Here is a 25,037-nt window from a genome sequence, read left to right as displayed (position 1 = left end):
GTGTGTGTGTATGTGTATGTGCCCGTGTCATGGCCCACGTGTGGAGTTAGAGGACAACTTGTGAGAGCTGATTCTCTTCTTCTACCACATGGGTCCTGGGGATAGAACTCAGGTCATCAGGCATGGTAGCAGGTATCTTTACTGCTGAGTCATCCTGCTAGCCCCACTAACTGATCTTTTATGTCTTATAGAGTTTATAATGAGTAAAAGATTATATAAGGGTAATAATTCATCTGTAAACCTAGAAATGTACAGCCAATTTTGAAAGAGATGTACCCTAGCTCAGAAAAATGTTATTGAATAGGTTAATGCTGTTGTAATGAAATGCTTCTTTTAATTAAAATAAAAAAAAAGTTCCAGAATCAATGGTCACCTTTAACCTGACATTCTGAAAAATTATACTCATTTAAAATAAAAATTAATTAAATTAAAAGAAAAGAGCTAAAAGAAAAAATCCCAAGCTTTCTTATCTTATAGTTCATTTTATAAAGTTTATTCCCCAACTTAAGAAGCATTTGTTGGGGCTGGAGAGATGGCTTGGTGGTTAAGAGCACTGGCTGCTCTTTGGGAAGACCCAGGTTCGATTCCCAGCATCCACATGATGGCTAACAATCCCCTGTAACTCCAGTTCCAGGGGGATCTGATGGCTTTTTCTGACCTCCAAGGGCACTGCATGACAAGGGTGCACTTACACTCATACACATAAAATAAAATAAATAATAAATAAAAATTTAAAAAGTAGCATTTGTCACAGGGCTCCTAGGACCCTGAGGTAATTTTAGAAACTAAAACTAGAAAAAAATTAACTGATTTTCAGAATTGTGGAGCTAGCTCTAGATAGGCATCACCTTTTCACGCTATTCCTGAAATCTAGGAAATAAGTAGAGAGTGATACATCAGATGTCAGGACTTTTGAGATCTCTGAATTATTCCATCAAAACACCAGGGTCAAAATGTAAGCTAGATCTGATTTTTATTAGTTCACAGTGGGTGCAGTGGGTGAGGAATAGCCTGATTACCTCTGGAGAACGTTATGGTTGCAGAGACAGTCTCAGGCCAGGCTAGGCTATCTAGTCACTTCATCCACCTATTAGTATCCAGGTGCTGACATACTTTCAATTCTTCCGTTCCTAACACTAATCTATCTCACTTTACATAACATATCAGGAACACTTGACAAAGTACATTTAATTCTCTTCACTTTGATCTAATTTCTGTATTTTCCTCTTTTTGTGATTTTTTTTTCTTGTTTCTTCTCTCTCCACACCACCCACTATTCACACACACACACGCCTTTTAACGAGAAACCTTCTTGGTTTCTTGTTCTATCTACAGTCACACCTACAGTGATATTACAGCCTTATGCATTGAAATACCAAGTATCTGTTTATGGTTTCCCAAAGTCTAGTGTTAGCCAAATAATTCTCCTGAATCCCATATGTCTATTTAAGAACTTCACTGGCACATCCAGTAGGTGTCTCAAAATTAGCATGCCCAAACTAAAGTGTCCTTCCCCCAAAAAAACCCTTCACTGCCTCCTGGTTTCTCCATCTCAGTTACTTGGAACTCCTTTATCTTCTTTCACCAATCCCACAGACATATTTAGTTTCCCTCTTTTTCTAACACCTCAGGATAATTCTTGTCTATGACACATTATTTCTTACCTGGTTCACAGTAAGGCTTCCTAACGCTTAGTCTCCATAGAGTCAAATCTCAAAAGATTAGACAAAGATTCTTTTTCAATGCTAACTCAACTATACCTACCATCTGTTCATGGAACCATAATTTCAAATACAAGTCAAAGTCCTTACCTGGTTCTTCGCACTTCTTGGATCTCATCTGCCACATTGCCTCGCTAACTCACTGCCCTCTCCCTGAGCTCCTCGCTCTTATTTTTGTGTGCTGTTTCTTTTGCCTGTAGTATTCTTCAGACAGTTATGTTCACAGCCCATTCCCCTTCCTCTTCACGTCTGCTCAAATATCTAGTCAATGTGACCTAATCTAACTGTTCTGCTTAAAATTCTAACCACCCTTGCCCTGTGCCCTCTGTTACCATATTTCCCATGTCATCCTTTACCGTCAATCATTTCACACAACTTGAATATTCTTCTATTTTCTATTATTTGTTTCCTCAAATTAGAGCATCTACACCCAGGGTCAGAAGTCTTTCCTCGTTTTATCTATCAGTACATCTCAATGCCTAATTATGCCTCTGTCATAATAATTCAAGAATTAAGTGAAAAACAATTGTCAGCCCAGTGTCCTTTGAGTGAGCATTATAACTAGTGATTAAATCAGGTATGATTCCATTTTAATTTTCATTGGAGGAAGTTTAACTACTAAAACTTGTAGACTTTAAGATAATGCTCTTATTGCAGTTTCTCTTACTTCTGCTTTATGCAATAAGTATGTGCAAAGCTTCTATGAAATAATGAAGATATTAGAGTCTAAAATTATTGGCAAAGTAAAGTTTTTTAGATCCAAGATTTTATTGTTTAGTGGGAGAAAGGGGCCAGACAAAATCATTACGCATACGCCCAAACACACAAGGAAATAACATAGGCAGAATGCTCTTAACTCCATCAGAGGAAGGAGGTCGCAGGGCAACTACCGCCCTTAAAATTAAAGAGTAGATGACTTCAGAGTCACAGCTGACTACAAGGAGAAACCATGCTGAAGCCCAGACACTGATAAGAATAAAGGGATGACTGATTAATTGCTGAAAGCTAAGTGTGAACTGAAGATTAATCCCTTGGAGGCTGCCCTTCGGAGGGCCTACCACTCTCCCCAGTCTTCCTTCCAGAAACCCCACCAGGTACTCTGGATGAAGACTGAAGAAAATTCCCCCTGTGCATTTTGGAGGGTAAAGAGAAAAACAGCTAGCAGAGCCTCTGATATCTTTAAAGGCTGCTCTTAAGGAAAAAACTTCATCAGAGTCTAACCAACTTGTTAGGTTTTACCAGAATTTAACCAACATGGAAGAAGGGAATTACCCAACCCAAGTCACCTTTAGCTTCTGCCTGGGGAAAAGGAAATGCCCAACCCTAACCTCTTTTATACATAAGTGAGAGGGACTTCCCAGCTCCAGCCTGGGCTAGCTAGTCTGTCACCCCTATGGGAGAGAAAAAGTTGTGCAGGCTCACTAAATGACTGAAACTTAATTATAGATTATACAATACCCCACCCGCAAAACATCTGACTACCTCATGAGGTATTCTGTACAACAACTGGTTCTAACTGAAAGGATGATATCTAAGACCCCAGCTAAGAAGTCCCTGGGAAAATACTAGCAAGCCTTGACAAGGACGGGAGAGCAAATTTTAGCCTCAGACACCTACCAGCACAGTATGCACTGTGAAAACAGCTCACTACCTATCCAGATAAACCAAAAACCTCACACAACAGGACTGTTTAACTTTGCTTCATTCACCTGAAATAGTCCATCTGGCCTCCCATAATTAATAATTATAAAGCATGCTAAAATACAAAAAGCGTAAACTGCAGAAACAAAGCAGGCATCAAATCAAATTCAAGTCAAATCCCAGCACTAGGGAGATGGAATCAAGATCAAGAATTCAAGGTTATCTTCAGGCCAGCCTGGGCTATACGAGATCCCGATTTAAAAAGAAAAATTCATATGTGACAAAGATTTGGGAATTATCAGACCAAGTTTTCAATATATGATTAATAGGCAGAGGGAGGCATCAAATAAGGAAAAAGGGAGGGGGTAATATGAGCAGAAATGTAGAAACTGTAGGGAAAATAAGAGAAAGAGAAATGAAGAATGGCTGGATGGATTACATCACCAAGGAACAGACCAAGACGTTTGAAGACAGGCCACAAGAAATATCCTAAACTGAAAAGCAAAAGGATTGAAAATATTTAGACTGAGGAGATAAGAATTGCGGACAACTACCAAAGATGTTTTGCTAGTGTCATGGACACACCAGAAAGACAAGAAAGAGGAAACAGAAGAAACATTGGACATGGTGGTTGAAATTTTTCCAAAATTAATGAAATTCAGATAACACTAAATAGAATCGATACCAAAAATATTTACCTAGGAATTTCATGTTAAATTCCATAAAACAAAGGTATCATGAAGCTTTTTCCTATGAATTAAAGCACGCCCTTCTTAGAGTAAGGGTCATAATGATTCAGAATTAAAACAATATCTTCAAGCTTTAAAAGTGGAGCAAATGTGACTAAATTTTATGGTAAATGTTATAATATCAAAGGAGCTCTCCTAGATCACTTGTATATTTTTATTTTTCTTAGTAAACAGTAAGTTATATGCTCTTATTTTTAAAAACTTCATGGAGACTGAAGAGATGGCTCAGTGGTTAAGAGCATTTGCTGCTCTTGTAGAGAACCTGGGTTCGACTCCCAACACCTGCATGGTGGCTCACAACCACCTGTAACTCCAGTTCCAGGGAATACGGAGACCCTTACATACATTCAGGCAAACACCCATACACATAAAAAAAATCTTCAGAAATATATCTATAAGAATGGAAAAATCATATTTTTAATAAAGTTATAAAAAGTTTAGATTACCACTACTTAAACTTTGGAATATATAGTTCTAGTCAAGTAAGTGTATATGTATGTGTTTATATAGATGTATATCTAGGTGTATATGTCCATGTCTGTGTGTCCATGTGTTCATATGTGTGTGTGTATGTGTGTGTGTATCTATGAATTCTTTAAGTAAGCATTGGTTGTTTTACAATTGGAAAAATGCAACCTTCTCTCTTGATTTAAAAAAAAAAGAATATATAGAGACTGTAAGCTAAGTTTAAAAAAATGTCATTTGCTGAAAAGCTGTTTTTGGCTTCAAAATGATCGACAGATAAGAAGATAATATCTCAGCATGAGAGATACTCCTGGAGCTTTTTGTTGCAAATTTTCTAGTTTGAAACTAAACTGAAGCAAAAGCAATATATATTTTGACAACCTTAGTTTAGACTTCCCAAATTTTCCTTCTGGGCAAATATGAATTATTCTGGCCGGTTATGTTATTGGGTTATCCAAAGGGAGTTCTTATGAAAAACAACTTGACTCCATTTTCTCAAAGAAAGGAAGACTGATTCCCCTGCGCTGCTGAGTCATTTCACTCTCTTTGTCTTTCTGCTTGTTCTTTCAGGGGAAGTCTCTCTTGTTTAAAGCAAACGTTCATCAAAGGTGCTGCATTTCTACATGGTCCACCGTCTTCACTAAGTCTGACTTTTAAGGACCTCACTAAAAGTTATCTTTGAAGACAAAAAAAACAAACCAGAGAATTACATTTAAACTTTACGCGTGTTGAGCAATGCGTGCTTCCTTAGACAAGTAACATCACCTGTAGGGTGCACCCTGTCCCCTGGGCCTGTGAAAACCTTCCCTTTGCAACTGAACCTAAATTAACGTAGAATTGAAAATTGGCTCAGATGGTCTTACTAAGATCTTGACGGCATGAAGACTGTTCCCCCATGTTTTTCACATGAGCAAGTTCTAATAAATTATGACACTGTATTGTCTCCACATATAGTTTCTCCTGTGTTATTTAATAATAACGATGATTACTATTATTACTTTATTAATTGGCAGTTTCACTAAGTTTGATTTCTTTGTCAATTGCCTTTCATGACTCTATACTAACTTCTCAAAAAGCACTTTAATAAATTTCATCCTCACATATTGGCCAGTGAGTTGTTTGATTACATGTTTAAAGTGGATTATACTCTGTATAAGATCACAGTTATTACTTAACTTATCTTGATGATAATCTGTGAGGTTTTTTTCATTTATTCCATTTAATTTCAACAGAGGTTGTGCTATAGACTTTTTGCTAGATGGTCTCTGACTTCTCATGCTCATATTTTTAAACAAAGAAAGTGCTTTTTAGGATTGTTCTAAACCTTTAAATTCAAAAAAAGAAAAAAAACCTTCATCATGGTCTTTATTGAGAAATCAAGTCATTTAAAATGAAGATGCTTTTTCTTCCTCTAGGTATAATTATAACACTATTTTGCCTTTCACACAGTTTGACTTATGAACGTTAAGAAAAAAGTTATTAGCATTTTATGCTAGATGATACACTTCAATATATTTTCCATTAACTTGTTTGTTTTCTGTTTATTTGGGTGTATTTGTTTCTAAGATAGAGCCTCCCTATTCCACCTAGGAACCCTAGAAATTGTGATTCTCCTCACTCAGACTTACCAGTGTGAGATTACAAGAGTGTGCCACACCTGACACGTGATTACCTTTATGTGTAAACTTGGTTGGTCTATAATTCCTACTTTGTAAAACACTAATCTAAGTTTTGCAGTGAAGCTATTTTATGGATCTAATTAACCTCTAAAATCAGTAGCTTTTAAATAAAGCCTTCTCTCCTACATGTTGTAAGTGGACCTCATTTTTTCAATTGGAGGTCTTAGGAATAAAACCTTAAGGTTTCCTTGAAAAAAATAAATAATTCAGACATCTGCCTGCCTCTGCTTCCCAAGTGCTGGGATTAAAGGCGTGCACCACCATGCTCAGCTCAAAAGTCAATCTTTTACATGAGGAAATAATTCTATATAAAATAACCTATTATATACATAAATATATTTTTCCCTGGAGAACTCTGACTGGTAAAATCTTAGTATTTGGCAGTATAAAAATAAACATATACATGAAGAAAATATTTACCTTGCCCTGCTTGCCATTTGATATTTCTATTAGCAATAAAGAAAGAATTGGAATAGAAGTTAACTTGTCTGCCTACAGGTGTGAAATATCATGTCATCACAGAATCTTCACAGATGTATTAGGAAAAGCATCACTAACAAAAAATAACCCTATAAAAACATAACTGATAACTTCCATGCCATGAAGTTAGCATTCTTTAAAATTATGAAAGTTGTAAGTACATCATCATAACACATCAAATCTACATATGCTGAGTCAGAAAAAAATGTTCTGTGTCACCTAAATAGTGTCTCGTGTACTGTGCTACACAAACATATGTGCATAAACAATATTTTGCTACTTTTTTCACTTCTTCAAGTGCTTGATTGAATACTTGAACATTTATTATATTTAAAGCCTTATGATAAACACAAATATCTAAGAAACTGACTATGATAGGAAGACTCTCAAATTATTTTATTAAAAATAACAAATTTGTAAATTATGTTTGCCATTTAGCACTAATAGCACCCAGTCCTTTAGGAGTTTGACAGAAGGGCTAGGCAAAATTTGGGGCTAAGACAAATTTAATTAAGCAGAGAGATTTATGGGTGAATTATATCTTTCTAATCCTTTCATCCCTCAAATTCACCACAAGGATAAAATTAAAAAATAATAAAAAAACAAAACAGTGAGGGGGCTGGAGAGATGGCTCAGCATTTAAGAGCACTAGCTGCTCTTGCAGAAAACCTGGGTTCAAATCCCAGCCACCCACATGGCAGCTAACAACCATCTGTAATTGCAGTTCCAGGAGATCTGAGACCCTCTTCTGTCCTCTGTGGGCATTGCATGAGACAAGTGCACCTAAATACATGCAGGCGTAACACTCAAGCACATAAAATAAAAATAAACAATTTTTAAAAAGAGTGAGAAAACAATCCAGTACATCTTAAAAATATCCACAAAGTGTATTGTTATCAAAGACAGAAATCAGATAGAAGAAAGTTAAATGACTTGTCTGAATAGGAGGATTGCATAAATACCTAAAATGCTAGACTCAAATAAAAGTAAACCTTTCTTTTCCCATAGACTTCTCCAAACTTAAGCTGGGCATGGTGGCACACACCTTTAATCCCAGCACATGGGGTGGGGGGCAGAGGCAGGGGATCTCTGTGAGTTCAAGGCCAGCCTGGTCTACATAATGAGTTCCAGGCCGGCTGGGGCTAAAGGGAGACCCTGTCTAAAAAAAAAAAAAAAAAAAAAAAAAAACAAGAAATTTATTTGAATGTCTGATGAATAAGTAAACCTATATTGCCACTCTATTCTAGGAAGATGAACAACACCTTATCATACCTTCTTTATCCAGGGAACAGGACCACAGGATCTCAGAACTTGGGATACTGGGTATTTATGAGCAGGAAAGAAGAATGACTCTGAAAACAATGGAGGTCAGTCTAAATCTGTAAGGACCCTGGTGAGCCCTTCAGGTACCTCCTCACTCAGAGTCAATAAATTCACAACCCTGTGAAGTCATCAGGAAGATCACAAAACTGATGCTGGGAATACCCCAGTGAAAGCGGTGGCACGATGAAGCCTAGAACTCATAAGCACAGAGCTTGTTCACAAACAGTAGCTCACTTGTAATTTGCTTTAAAGTGTTTCACATGTACATAAAAACACATGGTATCAGCTACTGAATGAAACCATTTAACAGGAATAATAGATCAAATCTTTAAAAAAAAAATCAAATGAGGACCATAAAGTACAGGTAACGGTGCTAAAGCTATGAAAAATGTAAAATATTATCTGGAATAAAATATTTAACCCACAAAGCAAGATTAGGGTAGCATTTTGAAATGATGTACAAGATAACTCTTGGAAATTATATGACAGCTGAAATTAAAAATTCATCAGGATGTGGGACTTGTAGTTAAGAAACTTTCCCTGAAGGTAAACCAAAGATAACTGATAGAACAGAGAAAAGAGTATTAGATCAGCGTTGAGGTTTTAATGTGAAAACAGAAGTGAAAGAAAGAGAGACGATAGAATATACATAAGAAGACATTATCAAAGCAGTCATTTCAGGAGAAGCACCTAAATTTCCAGATTCAAAGCTGTTGTCACAATGAATGAACAGACCCACTAGGGATCAGAACTGAACCTCAGGGTGCCACGCTCCTCAACAGCAGCGCTGGAAGACAAAGACGCAAAGCTTTCAAGATGCTGAAATAATTTCCACCTAGAATTCTCTAAGTAGCTAAATTATTGATCATGTGTATAGGGAATAGATAGTTTTCAAGCTTGCAGCTTCTCAACTTAATATTCCATGAATGTTTCTCAGGAGCATGTGGAGGACAGGCCCTATCAGAGCTGGAAGGATATGAAGAACAAGAAGTTCCATATTTGACTAGTCAACTCAAAAGCAAGGTAAAAGGAAGCCACTATCAGGATAGTTTGTAATGGAAGTCCCAAATAGGTCTATATGGCAGTCAGTTAAGATTGGAGTGTAGGGATGGGGGAATTTCACAAGGTACACCCTCAGGGAAAATAATTATTCCAAGGAGAGATTTACTGCTAGCTTGATACTGGGAAATTGCATTGAATAGGTTTATTTTTCTTTTGTTTATCTTTTTCACCAAAGACCTTGGAGATTTAGGAAAGGATTGAAAAAGTATAAGCCAAGACAACAAGGTCATCATGACAAAAAAAGAGTTATACTTGTCACAAAGTCTATAGATCAGAAGTGAACATGATAGTAATGAAAATGCTAATGCTGAGCCATGCCTTAGCATCCACTGAGAGAATTGAAAGGGGGACTTTGAACATAAGAGAATTGCGCACTCCATGACTAGGTGGGAGAGTTGGTAGTTACTATCTACAATAGGCCCCCAGAAGCTGGAGAGATGGCTCAGCATTTAAAAGTGCTGGCTACTCTTGCAGAGGACCTGGGTTCAGTTCCTAACACCCACATGGAGGCTAACAACTATCCATAATTCCAGTTCCAGTGGATCTGCCTCTCTCTTCTGGCCTTCACGAGCATGGCACAAGTATGCACTTAAATACATGTAGGCAAAACACTAATACACATTTAAATTTTTCAAAAAAAATTTTTGCCCATGATTTGAAAACCAATTATGTTCCTATCATTTAGGAAAAGAAAGACACATATAAGAAAGTAGGAGAGAAAATGCCAAAAAGAGTTACCTCAGAGGAGGGGAACACAAGGAAATTTTAGGCATAAGGTTATAGGCATAAGGTTTGCTTGTAACTTTATTAAATCCTTCTTTTAGTGCTATTTGGCTTTTTTGATTTTATAGAGATTTAAAATATTTTTTCATTAAATGATAGAAAGAAGAGGTCTTAGGACACTAGAGATGGAAGCATTTTCTTCCAGTTGTTTATCATCATTTTTGAAAACTCCATTTCTAAGTCTCCTTTTCACTTACATGGCTCCAACCATCTGCTTAAGAAATGAGTTGAAGTTCTATATAGTTTAGTGACAAGCGTGCCCCTGAGATTCTCCTCTCAAAGACAAAAAGGCTTATATAATGCTGAAATTTTTAGTTAAGAAGGAATTATCAATCCACATATCAAAACATATTTAAGAAGTCTTAATGATCAAGACCTCTGTTTTATGAAGTCAACTTAAATAATGAACTCAATTTTTCACTTATAAATACTGAAACTTTATTTGTTTAATATAATAACAAATGTTATTTTCTTGTGAAAAGCAGAAATACAACTTGAAATGACTTACATGAGGCCAACAATTGCAGGTTTGCTGTTGTTATTGCATCTCATCCCTGAAAGTGGTAACTCTTTTACAAATCTCTAAGTATGCGGTGATGGCTGGGGGGGGGGCATTAAGCTTATAAAGGAGTGTTGAACAAAAGCTTCAGGAAGAAATATTTCACTTAAACATTTCTGCCACTTATCTTTTATACGGAGTATAAATTGTCACATTAATAACATATTAAAAACCAGTCATAAGGGTAGAATGTCTGCTATTCCCTCTTTTTATCTACTTGCCACATTTTTTTAAGGAAATCAATATTTCATGACTTCCTTTAGCACCCCATGATTTCTTCCTCTTCCTCTAAGGTTGATATGAAACATCCTAATCCTGCAAGAGAAGTCCACAATAGAGTCAGGGCATAGTTTGACTTTTATAGTTGGGAAAAAATACCTACAACACAAAATTTGTGGTAGATACCCATTCTTTATTTTCATAGAATATTTTGCATTTGATATACTTGCAAACTAGCCTCATAGAACCTCTTCCTGAACTGGCTACACAAAACTAACATTTAAAATCATCCCGAAGAAAAATGATACAGAATAATGATTATGAAATTTTAATTTTAATACCTAGTGGAAACTGAGCTAAAACATTTTGTTATGGGTTTTTATTCCAGCCAAAGTTAGGTACTTGGTTAGCAGAAAACTACATTTGAATCTGCCAAAACAAATCTTTCAACAAACTCTGTGCCTCTGATATTTATATTTAATGAATGCATGCTTGCCGATCCAGTAGATAAGCCAAAGGCTGAGAATAAGGTAGACTGAGTTCCCTTCCAACTTTCTAGACTCTGAGGACTGCACATTGAACATCCCCTAAGTTTGTCTATGTTTCTATGTTCTTCTCACTGTTGTATCCATTGAACAAAATATCTGACATGTTTCCCATTAGTATTATAGTATTACTGAACTCCTGTGCAATATCTCATTCATCTACCAACACTTGGTTCCTAATTCAAATTCATTCAAAGTTCTAACCATCCTGGCCACATATTTAGGTTCTAAGTTTGTTCCCATTTCTAACCATGTGACATGCAGAAGATGTAATTTTAAAAAATCAGCAAAATGAGAAAGTGCTATCTATTATTTATGACACAGAAAAATTCAATCATGCATCTCAGTTGTGCATGTTTTGGAAAACTATCAGAACAATAGTGTGACATTTAAAATTCTCTGTGGTCTCAAATTTTTATAAAAATTAAATCTTAACTGTCCTTAACTCCAGTTCCAGGTGAATCCAAAGCTCTCTTCTGACCTCCGTGGCATTGCACAACACAGGTGCACTGACATACATGCAGGCAATACACTCTTACACATAAAATAAAAATAATAAAAATAAAAATATTAAAAAATTAAATCTTGCAAAGAATCCCTATACCTTTAGTCCCAAATGAATTGTTCAACTTTCAGTCATATGTGTTTAGCATGGTAGAGTTTAACACATAATTCTAAAACATGCCAAAAGAGTAACAACATATTTTATATAATTGTGTAAGGAAAATTGGTGGAAAAAGAAATCAACTTTGAAATATTTAAGGAGATAGCTTTTGACCAAATATTTTTATACATTGCTTGATTGTCTCAAATTCTTTAATATGACTTTAAGAGGAAAAGAGGGAATCATCATCTTTTTTGCACAGAAGCACTGTTTAAACAGCTCACCCAAAGCTACCATTTAGAAAGCTATTGAACCTTGGGCTTCACCTTTGTTAGGCAACTGTCCAGTTACTGAGCTATATTCCCTGCTCCTATTTTACTTTTTATTTGGAGATAGAGTAGTGCTAAATCGACCAGGCTGGCCTTGAACTCTCTGTGTCATCCAGATAGGTCTCCTGCCTCAACCTCCTGAGAAGCTGGGGTTACAGGCCTGTGCTAGCAGGTTTGGTTAGAACCAGGTTCAGAATTCTGTGCTCTACTAATTGCCCCATTTATGTACCCTAATCCTGAAAATTTAAGGTATTGGAATATTTGGAGTGGCCATGTTCTCTGAAGATATTTCTCTTTTAAAATGCAAAAACTTCAATGAACACTGCATATGGAAATAAACTGTGAAAATTAATTTATCATACCAATTTTAAGTCAGAGAGTCCATGCTAAGAGAGATTGTGACCAATAGGTGGCTGAGAACAAAAATATTGTCATGAAATAGGAGTAAGAGACACATGAAAGAAACCACAAGACTTATTTCCATACCCATAGATTAATGTACCTCTCAATTCTCACCAGAGCAGCTTCCTTATGCAATAGACGGTGATTAACACAGAAACCCACAACTGACCAAGCGGAAGTGAGCAAGAGACTGCAGAATGCTTATTCATGAACAAGGCACCTATGTCAAACTTCTGCCTCCCAAGGCTCAGGGATCATCACAGAAGAAGGGACAGAAAGATAGTAAGAGCCAGAGGCAGTGGATGACCAAAAGGGAACAGAGTTTTCCAGACAGCTGGGGAGTTATCATGTGAACTCACAGCAATGGTGACAGCAGGTACAAGTCCCATGCAAGCTCAAACCAGATAAAATCCCAACATAAATGTGAGGAAGTGGGTAAGAAACCTCAACCCTACCTGAGGAACTATTGACACCTGATAGCTGCTGGGAGGGGGAGTCAGTCTCTTTTAAAGGTGTGACTCTTGGTATGTTAATCAGGCTCTACTGGATGGACCCACACCGAAGTACATTTAGAAATACAAATTTGATTCTATAGGATGTCATAGGTATATGTATGTAAACATATAATAAGGTACATGAAATTAGGCAAGGGAGTAGCAAAAAGGGGTGCAGATAAGGGAAGGGATCAAAATAGAATCAAAGTGTTTTGTATGAAATTCATAAAAATTCCTTTTTCAAAAAAGGAGGCTGCTTTCCAACTAAATATGCTCATAGTTCTAACAATTAACTCTTTGGTAACTAATGATAAAAAGAATACAAGTATCAATCTACCTGTACCTGATAGTTACATCATCTTTTACTCAGAAGCACTATACAATATATAACTGCACATTCAATATTTAATGTGATCCTCAAGGCAGACCTGTGCATGGTTTGCTTATATTCAGAGAAGAAATCCAAGTCTCAGACTTAATAAACAACAAGGACATAATTCCTCTCATCGCATTCTAACCCCTTTTCTTTCCCAAACTGCGTAGTGCTCACTCTCACAGGATCTCATTTTCAGCGGATACTTACATTTCATCACACCTTGGATTTCATAAACAGGTTTGAGAATCAAAGTACCATAAAAGTCTTTAGGGAATGGATTTGTGGAGTCCCACTTATCTGAGAAATCTGTAAGTTTCACAGTCCGTGTTCTGTTCTTGGGAATCTTCCATTCGACAATTTCTTTGAGGGTATAAATTCGTTCATCTTCACACTCATAGAACTCTCCCTTTTGTGACAATGGCAAAGTAAATGAGTGACTCTGATGATTCCTTACCACTCCACAATTCACCATTATTTTTCCATCTATCTCTTCAACGGAGTTAAGTCTGATTGGCTCGCCTTGCATTACGGTGATATTCTCTAGTTTTATATCCTTTGTGTTATAAAAGCGAGGATGTCCTAGTCTACTGGGTCCAATATGAATAGTTCTTGTGATTTCTTCCATGGTAAGGTATGGAGTTTTATCAGCCATGATCTTAAATAGACCTAAGAAGAGAAGTGTGTGAATTAGAGTTCTTATTATGAAAGCTCTCATAAGAAAATCACAATGATAAAGCCATAATACAACATAGTACACATTTTTTAAATTAGATACTATTTTTTATATTTTCATGGCACCCGAGTGTGTCAATGTACGTGGACATGTTTATAGAAGTCAAAAGACTATCCACACGTCATTCTTAGGAACACTGCCCTTTGAGACAAAATTTGTTATTGGTCTGGAACTTACTAATGGGCTCTACTGGCTAGCCAACCAGCCTCAGGGAACCTCCAATCTCCACCTTCCTGGCACAGGGACTGTAGGCGCACACTAATGCTGAGCTTTTTATCTAGATTCTAGGGAAGAACTCAGGTCCTCATGTTTGCTAGATAAGTACTTTACTTACTGAACTATATCCCAAGATACTTATTTTAGTCCCAGGATATTTATTTTAACCTTAAATTCTTCTAGGAAACATGTCAATAAACTGTTTGTAGATTATTAGATCATCAGAACAGGCAACATAAGTGGAATCAAGAGGAAAATACCTTGAAGTAGAAATTGCCCTGTCCATGGAAGGAAATCCAACCAAGATATGCATCGTCTTGACTATCAATATAATTCTGAAGAAAAGCATTTAATCTCTCAACATTTTTCCAATTATTAAAAAGATTTGATTAATTTTTCCCATGAACATGTTCTCCTCTAGACACATCAAATTAAATAATGGAATATATTTCCCAGAAGGAAATGGATTCAGTCAGATTTTATGATTGAAAAGCTATATAGCTGGAGCCAGAAAATGGTGATGGTTATACTGTGTCATAAATGTATTAAATGCAGTTGAATCATATGATTTAAAGTAAGTTTTATGTTGTATACACTTTACCATAATAAAAAAATAACTGCATCGTTCTAACTAACGTAAAAGTTCTTTACTTTTGATGCACTGTGACTTTCCAAAAAGAATTTGACATGTTAAATTTCCAAAATTTCTTTCATTATAAACCTTTACAGGAAAACACACATTAATAAGTCACAGTATAATGTATCACAGGATATTAGTCTTTCCTCATAAGTGTCTTGAAGGTGTCAGCTTAGCTAATTGCTTTGGACTGGTGTATATATGTATATTTACGTGTACTGGGGGTGATCTATATCTTCACACTTCTCGGCCCACAGAAATGGACTTTGGGTGTCTATCTCAACCACTCTCCACTGTCTTTATCAAGGCATATTCTCTCCCATGACCCCAGAGCTTCCTGACCATTTAGTCTAGCTTGGCAGCTTACCCTGGGGATGCCTGAATCTGCTTACATGCTGGGATCATAGCAGCTACTGTGCCTGCCCTGCTTTTTCACATGCGTTCTGGGAATCTGAACTCTGGACCTTATGCTTACATGGTGAGCACCTTATCCACTGAGCCATCTCTCTATCTCTCTGGACTGAATGTTTTTGATGTATAATTCTATTTTTTATTACTTATGTGATTTTTCTGTTAAAATTTCACCATTTTGCTTTCATACCAATTTACAACTTACTTCAATATCTGCATAATCACTACCTTGAATTTTTATTTTTTAAGGAACAGCTTTTACAGCTGTTACTCTTTCAGAGGACCAACCCAGATTCAGCTCCCAGCACCAACGTGGCAGCTAACAACTGTCCTTAACTCCAGTTCGAGGAGATCAAATGCCCTCTTCTGGCCTCTGAGGGCATTGTACAACACAAGCACACTGCATACATTCAGGCAAAGTACTCATACACATAAAAGAAAAATAACAAATAAAATATCTCTAAAGGTTTTCTTTATGGACATGCTCCTTCCTGAGAATATATGCTATTCTTTTTCACATTTATTTGTTTATTTACTTATTGTGTACATGTCTACATGTGCCATGGGGCATGTGTAGAAGTCAGAGAATAACTTGCAGGAGTTGGTTCTTTCCTTCCACCTTGAGGGTCCCAGGGATCAAACTCAGGTCATCAGCTTGATAACAAGTATCTTTACCTGATGAGCTATTTTGTCTGGCCTTGTTGTTATTTTTACATTAGGAGAATTATTGTTTGTTTTTTTTTTTTTGAGACAGGTTTCACTATATAGCCCTAGCTGCTCTGGAACTCACTATGTAGACCAGGTTATTCTCAAACTCATAGAGATCTGCCTACCTCTGCCTGCCAAGTGCTGGGATTAAAAGCAAATGCCACCATATCTGGTCAATGAAAAATTTTTTTTAAAGAACATGTCACTTGAAAATTAAAATTAGAGGGAAATGAAGTAAATTAATTTGTTGAAATTAGTTAATAAGTGAATTTAATCTTTCAAATACTTTATATTATGAAGGCACTTATACTTTTACAATTTTTTACTATATTTGTGTGTGTATGTGTGTGTGTGTGTGTGTGTGTGTGTGTGTGTTGTGTGTTTGGGTGCACCCATGCCATGACATGCATGTGGAAGTCAGAGGAGTCAGGTCTCTTCTAACATGTGGGTCCCAGGGATTGAGCTCAAATCATCAGTCTTGGCATGAAGCATCTTTACCCACTGAGTCATGTTGCAAGCCCTTAATTAACTCTTAATGATTTGCAAAACAATAAAAAGATTATTTTACAAGCATTCAAGTCTAAACAATTATTGAAAATGCATCATTAATCTTCACAATAATCTTTTAGGGACAGTGAAGCAAATATCATTACTGGGAAATATGGAAAGGGTTAAGATTTTCACAGCTTCTCATTATAGCTTTAAAATCTCAAATCGGCACTGTAACAGTCAAAGATTGCATCTGGCCACCAAGCCAATCTGCCTGCCTGTTACACACATGACTTACAAGAACACTGTTCACAAGAGCAACACATCTATTGTAACCCATAGGCATGTTTGCAACTCTCCCAAGAGTCTGTCCCTTTGTACAGATCAGCCTCCCCCAGACCCAGGGGAGAGAAGACTCATTGCTACTTCACTGTGCATAATTTATTCCCTTCAGATACTTTTGTACTTTTTTATCTTTTTACCCAATAAATTTTCACCCACATATAGAATAACTTTAAAACTTACGCTTCCTTAAAACAGTATCACAGTATGACTTTGTATATACCATATAAAATCATTATGAAGATATCTAGTCTTTTTATGCTAATCTAATCTCTAGCCTGCTTTCCTAGTTGCAACCAAATCTATTCCGTCCATCTGTAAAAAAGAATTTCAGAATAAAATTTATCTACTTCTTCTCATTCTCTTCTCATATCACCAATATTAGAGTTATTAAAATATTAGCAGATCGGGGCTGGAGAGATGGCTCAGCAGTTAAGAACACGGAATGTTCTTGCAGAAGATCCGGGTTCAGATCCCAGCACCCACATGGCAGCTAACAACTGTCCATAACTCCAGTTCTAAGGGATCTGATGCCCTCTTCTGTCCTCCACAAGCATTGCATGACACGGGTGCACTTCCATACATGCAGGCAATACACACATACACATAAAATAAAAATAATAAATAAAAAATTTCTTCAAACTTGTTTAAAATTAAAATAAAATAAAATATTAGCAGATCAACTTTTGCTGGCAATTGGCATATATGACACAATTTCATTTTCAAAATAGCAGCATGAAGTAATTCATATTAATAAAACATGACCATTGCACAAATAAAGGCACAAAGTTTTGGATAGATTCTCTATTATCATAAACTCATGAACATGAACATTTCACAAATAAAAACACAAAGTTTTAAATAGATTCTCTACTATCATAAACTCATAGAAAAAGGACTTTGCTCTCCAAAGCGCAAAGTCTTAATTAGAGCTAGAAATGTCAACTTTTCATTATTATTACAAATGATAAATGGTCTAGCCTTTTATGAGCTGACATGGGTTGTTCCCAGGTGGACATCCATTCTCTTTTTGGGGAAGAACAAAGACACAGAACTTTCAAAATTGAACAACAGAAGAAAGTGAACTTCTCTGATATTTAGGCCATCAACTGGACTAGTCTCATCTTCACAGTTACCAGGTGGTGGTCTGCCTCTGGCCGTGGGAGAAGTACAGAGGGAAGCCCGCAAGCCACAGAGGGTGAAGGGGTTGACAGTGCTCCCAAGTTCACATAGTCTCAGTGTGCTGCAGGTGACCCAGCCATACTCAAGCTAGTTTCTAAAATATATTATTGGAATTTCAAATTCAGGGATCCTCATGAAATGATTATCTTTATACAAGGTCTATAAAGAAGCTATGTATTGAAAATAATACCAATACAAACACAAGGGAACCAAACCAAAATGTGACAGATTTGACATTTCTACTCCCAACTAAGCTTTCCCTCAGCTTCATGATGAGGTACTGCAATAACACCATAACCTAATTAAATATGAAAATTGAAACTTCTATAATACCTCAAGATAATCAAAATACGGGTTTAGATCGACTGTCATTATAAACTTACCTTTTAGATATAGGAAAAAAATCAAATACACTTTCTCTAAAAGCAAAACACACACACACACACACACAAGGTGCACTTTTTTGGGGGGAGGGGTCTTTTTGAGACAGGGTCTCCCTGTAGCTCCAGCTGTCCTGGAACTCACCATGTAGACCAGGCTGGACTGGATAAAATTATATTGTATAAAAATCACAAAAATTCAACAAAAAGTTTCTAAAGGACTGGCATATGTGAAGAAGAGGTTTGGAGAGAAGTTATCCTGGTCTAGATTTCTGATCATGAACCTTGTCTCCCCATTAGTAAAGCACAGGTAGTTATACGAATGCATACCATGCCTCTAAAAATATATCAATTTTGCAATCAAATTCCTAAATATCCTTTTTATTAAATATTTGCCTATAAGAGTTCTCATTTCACATCTTTCTTTTAGCTTTTCTATCATTTGGTTGAACACACAGGAAAATTCACAGATCCGTATATTACAAAACTTTTTATCAAGACTACCCCCAGGTCCAGCATTTGTAGTAGAAATTCTACCACAAATATCTGTATTCAACTGTAGGTTGAAATTACATCCATGAAACTACCTGTAGAACAAAAAAACTTAAATAAATGATGGAATGTAAAAGGGTAATCATCTGAGAAAATTCTCCGGCTCCAAGTCAATTACTGGACCACTGAACATCATCAACTAATGAGGGAACCCTACAATTGTCATTAAAAAAGTGTTAAAGGCCATCTCTCATCTTTTTTATTAAGATCAATTGTAGAAAAATCTCTATTAGGACAAAAATAAGGAGTGAGAAGAAAATCAAAAATTCTGGTGAGAAAATTGTTGCCTGTTAGAAAAGGAAAAGGATACATCAAAGACAATGACCAAGCTTGTTCAGTGTTAGATGAGATCAAGGCAGGCTATAGCATTCCAATGTTCACATGTCTTTACATTAATAACTGAACTGGAGCTATCTGTAATGCTATTAACAGTTTTTAATACTTCTTTTATCTGAAAGAAAAACAATACCACATCAAATCTTTCAATTCATAAAACTCTTTGAAAGGACTGCATTATACAATGGGCTTGAGACTTAACCACTAATTTAATTAGTAATATCAGCTCAGATAGTGTAACTTGACATCTATTCCTAAAGCTCTGTTTTAGTCACAGCTTATTAATAAATGTTCCATGCAAACTTTTCTGTGTTAACTCTTTCACATGTGAGAGGGAGTAACAGATCTGGATGAAGGAACTTTGATGAGAACAGAGCTCCTGGAGTTTTCTCAATCTACAGAATCTTGCACCTGCATCAGGGCAGGAGAGAAACTCTACTAACCTTAGATGCCTCAGAATCTCACACTATACTTTGTTATAGGATCTTTAAAAAGCCACAGATATCCTCCATCCATCTTGGCATACTAACTGGCATTGTACTCAGTGTAATGTGTGTGTGTGTGTGTGTGTGTGTGTGTGTGTGTGTGTGTGTATGTGTGTGTGTGTGTGTGTAATAATAATAAAGAAGAAGACAAGAAATTAAGATGGAGTTATGGGACATGGGAGGAGTTGGAAGGGCACTGGGAGGATGGAAATAATGCAAATGTAATACTTGTGTAAAATTCTCAAAAAATAAAAATAACAAAAATTTAAGAGCCACAGATTTACTGACTTTGAGCAATGGGATTTTCAGGGTAAAGGAAACCCAAGTACACTGAACAGTAGAGTGATGTAATTACAAGTTTGGACTGCCAGTTCTGAAGACTGGGTTTTGGTTCTGGTCTGTGCCCTTTCCTCACTGTGTAAATGTGAGAACTTAACTCTCAGGACTAGAATGTCCTCTTTTATAAAGTAGGGAAAATTATATCACCTATTCCATAAAGTCATCATGGTGATTAAACAAGCTTACAACTGACAAGATCTGCAAAATGACAACACCAGTTGACATGCAAGGTAGAGGGGGGTATTTTCACACAGTCCCACCTCTAGATAAAGAACTACAGGCAATCAATGCATGCTGAGGGAGGGAGAATCAGTCTTCTCCAGGAGCTAGCTCCCTGAGAGGTCATCTAATTCCAGGTGGGCAGCCCTAAGCACATGTACACACCAGTACCACTAAATGGACTCAGTGTATTATACATATGTATATATATTTTTATGTGTGTGTTTATAAATGTTTGTATGATATATAACAATGACAAAGAAGAGGATGAGATATCGAGAGGGAATGGGGGAACTGGGAGAGGTGAAAATAATGTAAATACAATACATATGGAAATTAAAACATGTAACATGCTTAGGCATGGAACACCCCCCCCCCCCGAGGAAAAAAATATAGCAGCTCTTGTCTTTCCTTCTCCTTCACTCTGGACCTCTAAGCCATTTCAGATTGATTATAAGGTCAAAAGTTGTAATACCACCAGAAGTTCAGTGCCAAGTATAACATACTAGGTATTCCAGGCTGGATCAAACAGAGGAAACAAAACAGACTCCAACTCAGCCACTAGCACAGATTGAGCAAATTTTCCCAGCAATGATAATTTCCACAGTTTTTACCACAGTGTTTGAAAACAGAAATGAGCCTCAGGTGACCTGTTTAGGTGGTCCACCTTTGGAGAAGCATTTCCAGGTTGCTTTCATTTGACGCTGTGCTTTGATAAATGACTGAGAATTTAACCACCATAATTTTATGCCCATAAAGAGCAGAGTGCTGGAGAGTGTGAAGAAAAGATGTAAGCACATTTAAATGCAAATGTTGAGCTGCTTGTGGTTGCTCACAAGGTACGCATTATACACAGTTACTGAAGTTCCTGTGAACAAAAGCAGCAGCAAAATGCCAAGGTATTTTTGAAAATGCATTTTATTCAGCACTCTGAAAGGGAGTTGAAGGTAGTATACGGAGGACTACCCTCTATGTCTATTTTAATGATCTTAATTTGCTAATGGAATGTTAGTAGCAGGCGTTTGGGAGCCATGTGGAGCTGATTGTGTTGTTCAGTATTGATGTTGCCTGCAAATTAAATGTACCTAAGTAGCCACCTGTTTGTGCTTATGATTATGTAAAGCCCCATATGTTTCCCTCTCTAAGCATGGGAGGTAAATATTGAAAAAAATTATTCTGGTGTGAAGGGTGAAAACAGCAGCAATTCTTTTGTAACTGTCAACATATGCCATGGTGTTTCCAGAGAATGTTGTGCTTTGTCTGACATATTTGCTGATTTTTGCCATGCAGTGTTCAAAAAACCCAAAACTGTTACCCACGGTTATACAAAACAATTAAAAATCAGTTTACATTAAATTCAAATTAAGAGAGCTATAATTTTCGGAGGTAACCATAACTTTTAAATGGATTACACAGTTTGTGATTTAAATAGATTTTGATTTGCACGATAAGGAAAACTGAACGACATTTTTCCCCTTAAGTTCATCAGCATAGAAAAAAGCCTTTTTCCTCCAAGCGCACCCCTCAGTTCCATATTACTACGCAACAGAACTGTGCTCCAATAACATGAATCTGAAAAATCCCACCTAAAATTGGCATTGGCTTTTCAGCTGGACAGCTCATCCTGCTTCTTGGGATTTGATCAGGAAACTCACTTGCTGACCTCTGACAGTTCTCTCCAGGGCATCTGACCTGCCTTGGGTCAGCGGGAGCACCTGAGCCCATGTCCCAGCCTGCCTTCCTGTGAACACATGACTTGGGTTCTGCTGGGGTTTTATCATTTGCACCACCCCCCATCATCCTATCCCCACCTCCACCCTACCCATCGCTTCCAACTCCCCACCCCTCTTCCTGGGAGTGCTTAGCACACTTAGTGTTCAAAGTGAGACTCTTCAGAGCCTGCCAACAACCCCCTTGTCTTTGGAGGACACTTGCCCTGCCTGTTTTCATTCTACGCTACAGTTTTTGTTCACTGTGAGGTGAGCTCACTGCACAAAAGTGGCCAGTGCAGATGTGCTGGGCTGTGGCCCTCTGTTCACCACATCAGTCATGTATATTTCAAATACTAAAATTTGATTAATGCAAGTTTCTATTCCCATGGTTGCTATTTCTACATTTAAACATAATTAGCGGAAAGGAACATTTTTATTCAACTGCCAGAGTCTTAGACTAGATAAGTTCATTTGTGTTCAGATACAGCTTTCCATAGCAGGGGTTACAGCTAGCTTCTTATGTTGCAAACTCTTTATTAATGGTTAATTAGTTTACACTATTTCAGATAGTGGAGGTACATTTTTAGTGTTGGCTGATAGCAAATTCCAACTTTAGGAATAAAATCAGATTTTCAAAAAAGAACAAATGATCAGACTTGTTACTGTTATCACTTTAAACAATGAAGGTAAACAAACAAACTGGACTTTTCTATGGTTTCTATCTATGACTTATAGCTAATAAAGAGAGGATTAAATATTGACAGTCTAATCTCCCTCTTTGACTTCTGATAAAATACTCTTAGCAAAATGAGAAAGTGATAGAAAATATCAGAATGTGATAGAAAATATCAAAAGTTACTGCATCATCAAAACAATGAATAAAACACCAATTACTTCAAAATGTCAAGAGTAAGGAAGATAGTTAAACTGAGACTATTAAAGTCCTGTTCATGCTGAACCTCATGAAACATAAAAGTCCCTCTAAATTTTTTAAGTAGTGCCAATGAAATCCTCATAGCAGTTAACAATCATTGAGTACTGGCTGTATGGAAGGTTTGGAGTAAGCTCTTAACAGTATTAATGCTTCATAACTCAGTAAATGAGGAAACTGGTAAGTTGAAGAACTTAGATATGTGTTCACTCAGCATTGATTATTTTTTTACTTGTGGAGGGCCAGTGTGACTTTGGAACTTATCTATATAGATATGCTCTCTATAAAAATTTAATTAATTTACTGGGTTCATAGTTGTGGTTCATAGACTTTACAGCTGAATGAAATATGGGATTGATTGTCTTCCTCGACAGTTTGTATAGTATCTTCCAATACTATGAGAGGTAGTCTTTAGGGAGGACGCTTTCCAAGTCAGTTGTAGCTTGATTAAACCAAGCAAATACTCTCTATTGGTGCAGTAGAGGCACTTAGTTTTTTTTTTCTTATGAATTAAAATTTTTATTTATTTTTATTTTATGTGTATGAGTGTCTTGTCTACATGGATGTGAGTGTACCACATATGTGCAATGCATGAGGCCAGAAGAGCATCAGATCCCCTGGAACTGAAGTTACAAATGGTTGTTAGCCATGTGGGTGCTGAGAACTGAACTGGGATCCTCTGGAAGAGCAGCCAGTGCTCTTAACTGTTGAGCCATCTCTCCAGCCTCATTAATAAAATATTTTTAAAAAGAGAAAAGTTTTGCTTGTTGGGTGTTGCAGTGTACATCTTTAATCCCAGAACTTGGGAAGCAGAGACAGGCAAATCCTTGTAAGATGGAGGTCAGCCTGCTCTACATAGTGAGTGCCAAGACAGCTGGGGCTACAGGGAGACCTGTCTCAAAAAAGGCAAACAGGAATAATAATATCTTTAAAAAATGAAATACTTTAAAATTTTTGTCATTAAGTAATCCATTGACTGTAGGTTTTAGAAAGATCCCCACTGTGAGGTTAAGTAAATTCCAAATTCTTCCTAAATTTGGTCTGTATTTTATACAGGCATGGTTTATGACTTTTAAAAAAGGGGTTATTTGGGGGCTGGAGAGACGGCTCAGTGGCTAAGAGCACTGACTGCTTTTGCAGAATATCCAGGTTTGATTCCCAGCACCCACATGGCTGCTACAAACCATCCTTAACTCCAGTTCCAAGGGAATCCGATGCCCTCTTCTGACCTCCGTGGCATTGCACAACATGGTTGCACTCACATACGTGCAGGCAATACACTCATACACATAAAATAAATAAATAAAAGGTTTAATTTTGTGTGTGTATGTGCGTGTGTGTGTGTGTTTGTCTGTGTCTGTGTCTGTGTGTCTATGTGTCTGTGTTTAAGACAGAATCTTCCTGTAGCCTCAGCTGGCCTAGAACTCCCTATATTAACCAAACTGGCCTCAATCACATAGAGATTGGCCTGCCTCTGCCTCCCGAGTGCTGGAACCAAAGGCAGGTCCACCACACACAGCTTGAAGTTTTTGTGTAATTTTTTTAAATAAATAATTTATTGAGAATTTCATGCATGCATATAGGTGTTTTGATCAAATCCATGCCCACTCCCTCCCCTCCAACTCCTCCCATATCTCCCCATCACTTTTTTTCTGATAACTTCATGTAAGTAGTGGCACTTCTGTCTTGAGGGCAATCAACAGCTGCCTAATTGGATCTTAAGGCCTGCTCAGTGGGAGGGAGCTTATGAGTGGTGTTGTAAACACAGCCAAATACTCATAGCTGGAGATGGCATAGACATAGAGAGAACTTGCTTTTGTCACATCCATAAACCAATGTAATTTCTTACTATATTTTAAATATGTAGCCTTATATTTACAGACAAGTGTACCTCTCACCGTTTATCAAAAAAGCTTCTTTTTGCAATAGATGGA

The 25,037-nt window shown here is 36.9% G+C and overlaps 1 protein-coding gene across 1 annotated transcript in view; it reads right to left on the bottom strand.

Annotated features, from left to right (window-relative positions):
* Themis (thymocyte selection associated) overlaps nt 1-25,037 on the bottom strand; it is a 249,161-nt gene that overhangs the window by 140,006 nt on the left and 84,118 nt on the right. Inside the window, exon 3 of the mRNA XM_008854756.2 lies at nt 13,639-14,097. Within this exon, the coding sequence (XP_008852978.1) occupies nt 13,639-14,097 (459 nt within the window). The remainder of the gene's footprint in view (nt 1-13,638; nt 14,098-25,037) is intronic.

The sequence above is a fragment of the Nannospalax galili genome, unplaced genomic scaffold (genome assembly GCF_000622305.1).
Source record: "Nannospalax galili isolate Female #2095 unplaced genomic scaffold, S.galili_v1.0 scaffold327, whole genome shotgun sequence".
Taxonomy (NCBI): domain Eukaryota; kingdom Metazoa; phylum Chordata; class Mammalia; order Rodentia; family Spalacidae; genus Nannospalax; species Nannospalax galili.
The sequence above is the reverse complement of the archived record's forward strand: the minus strand, read 5'-3'. Positions and strand labels throughout refer to the sequence as shown.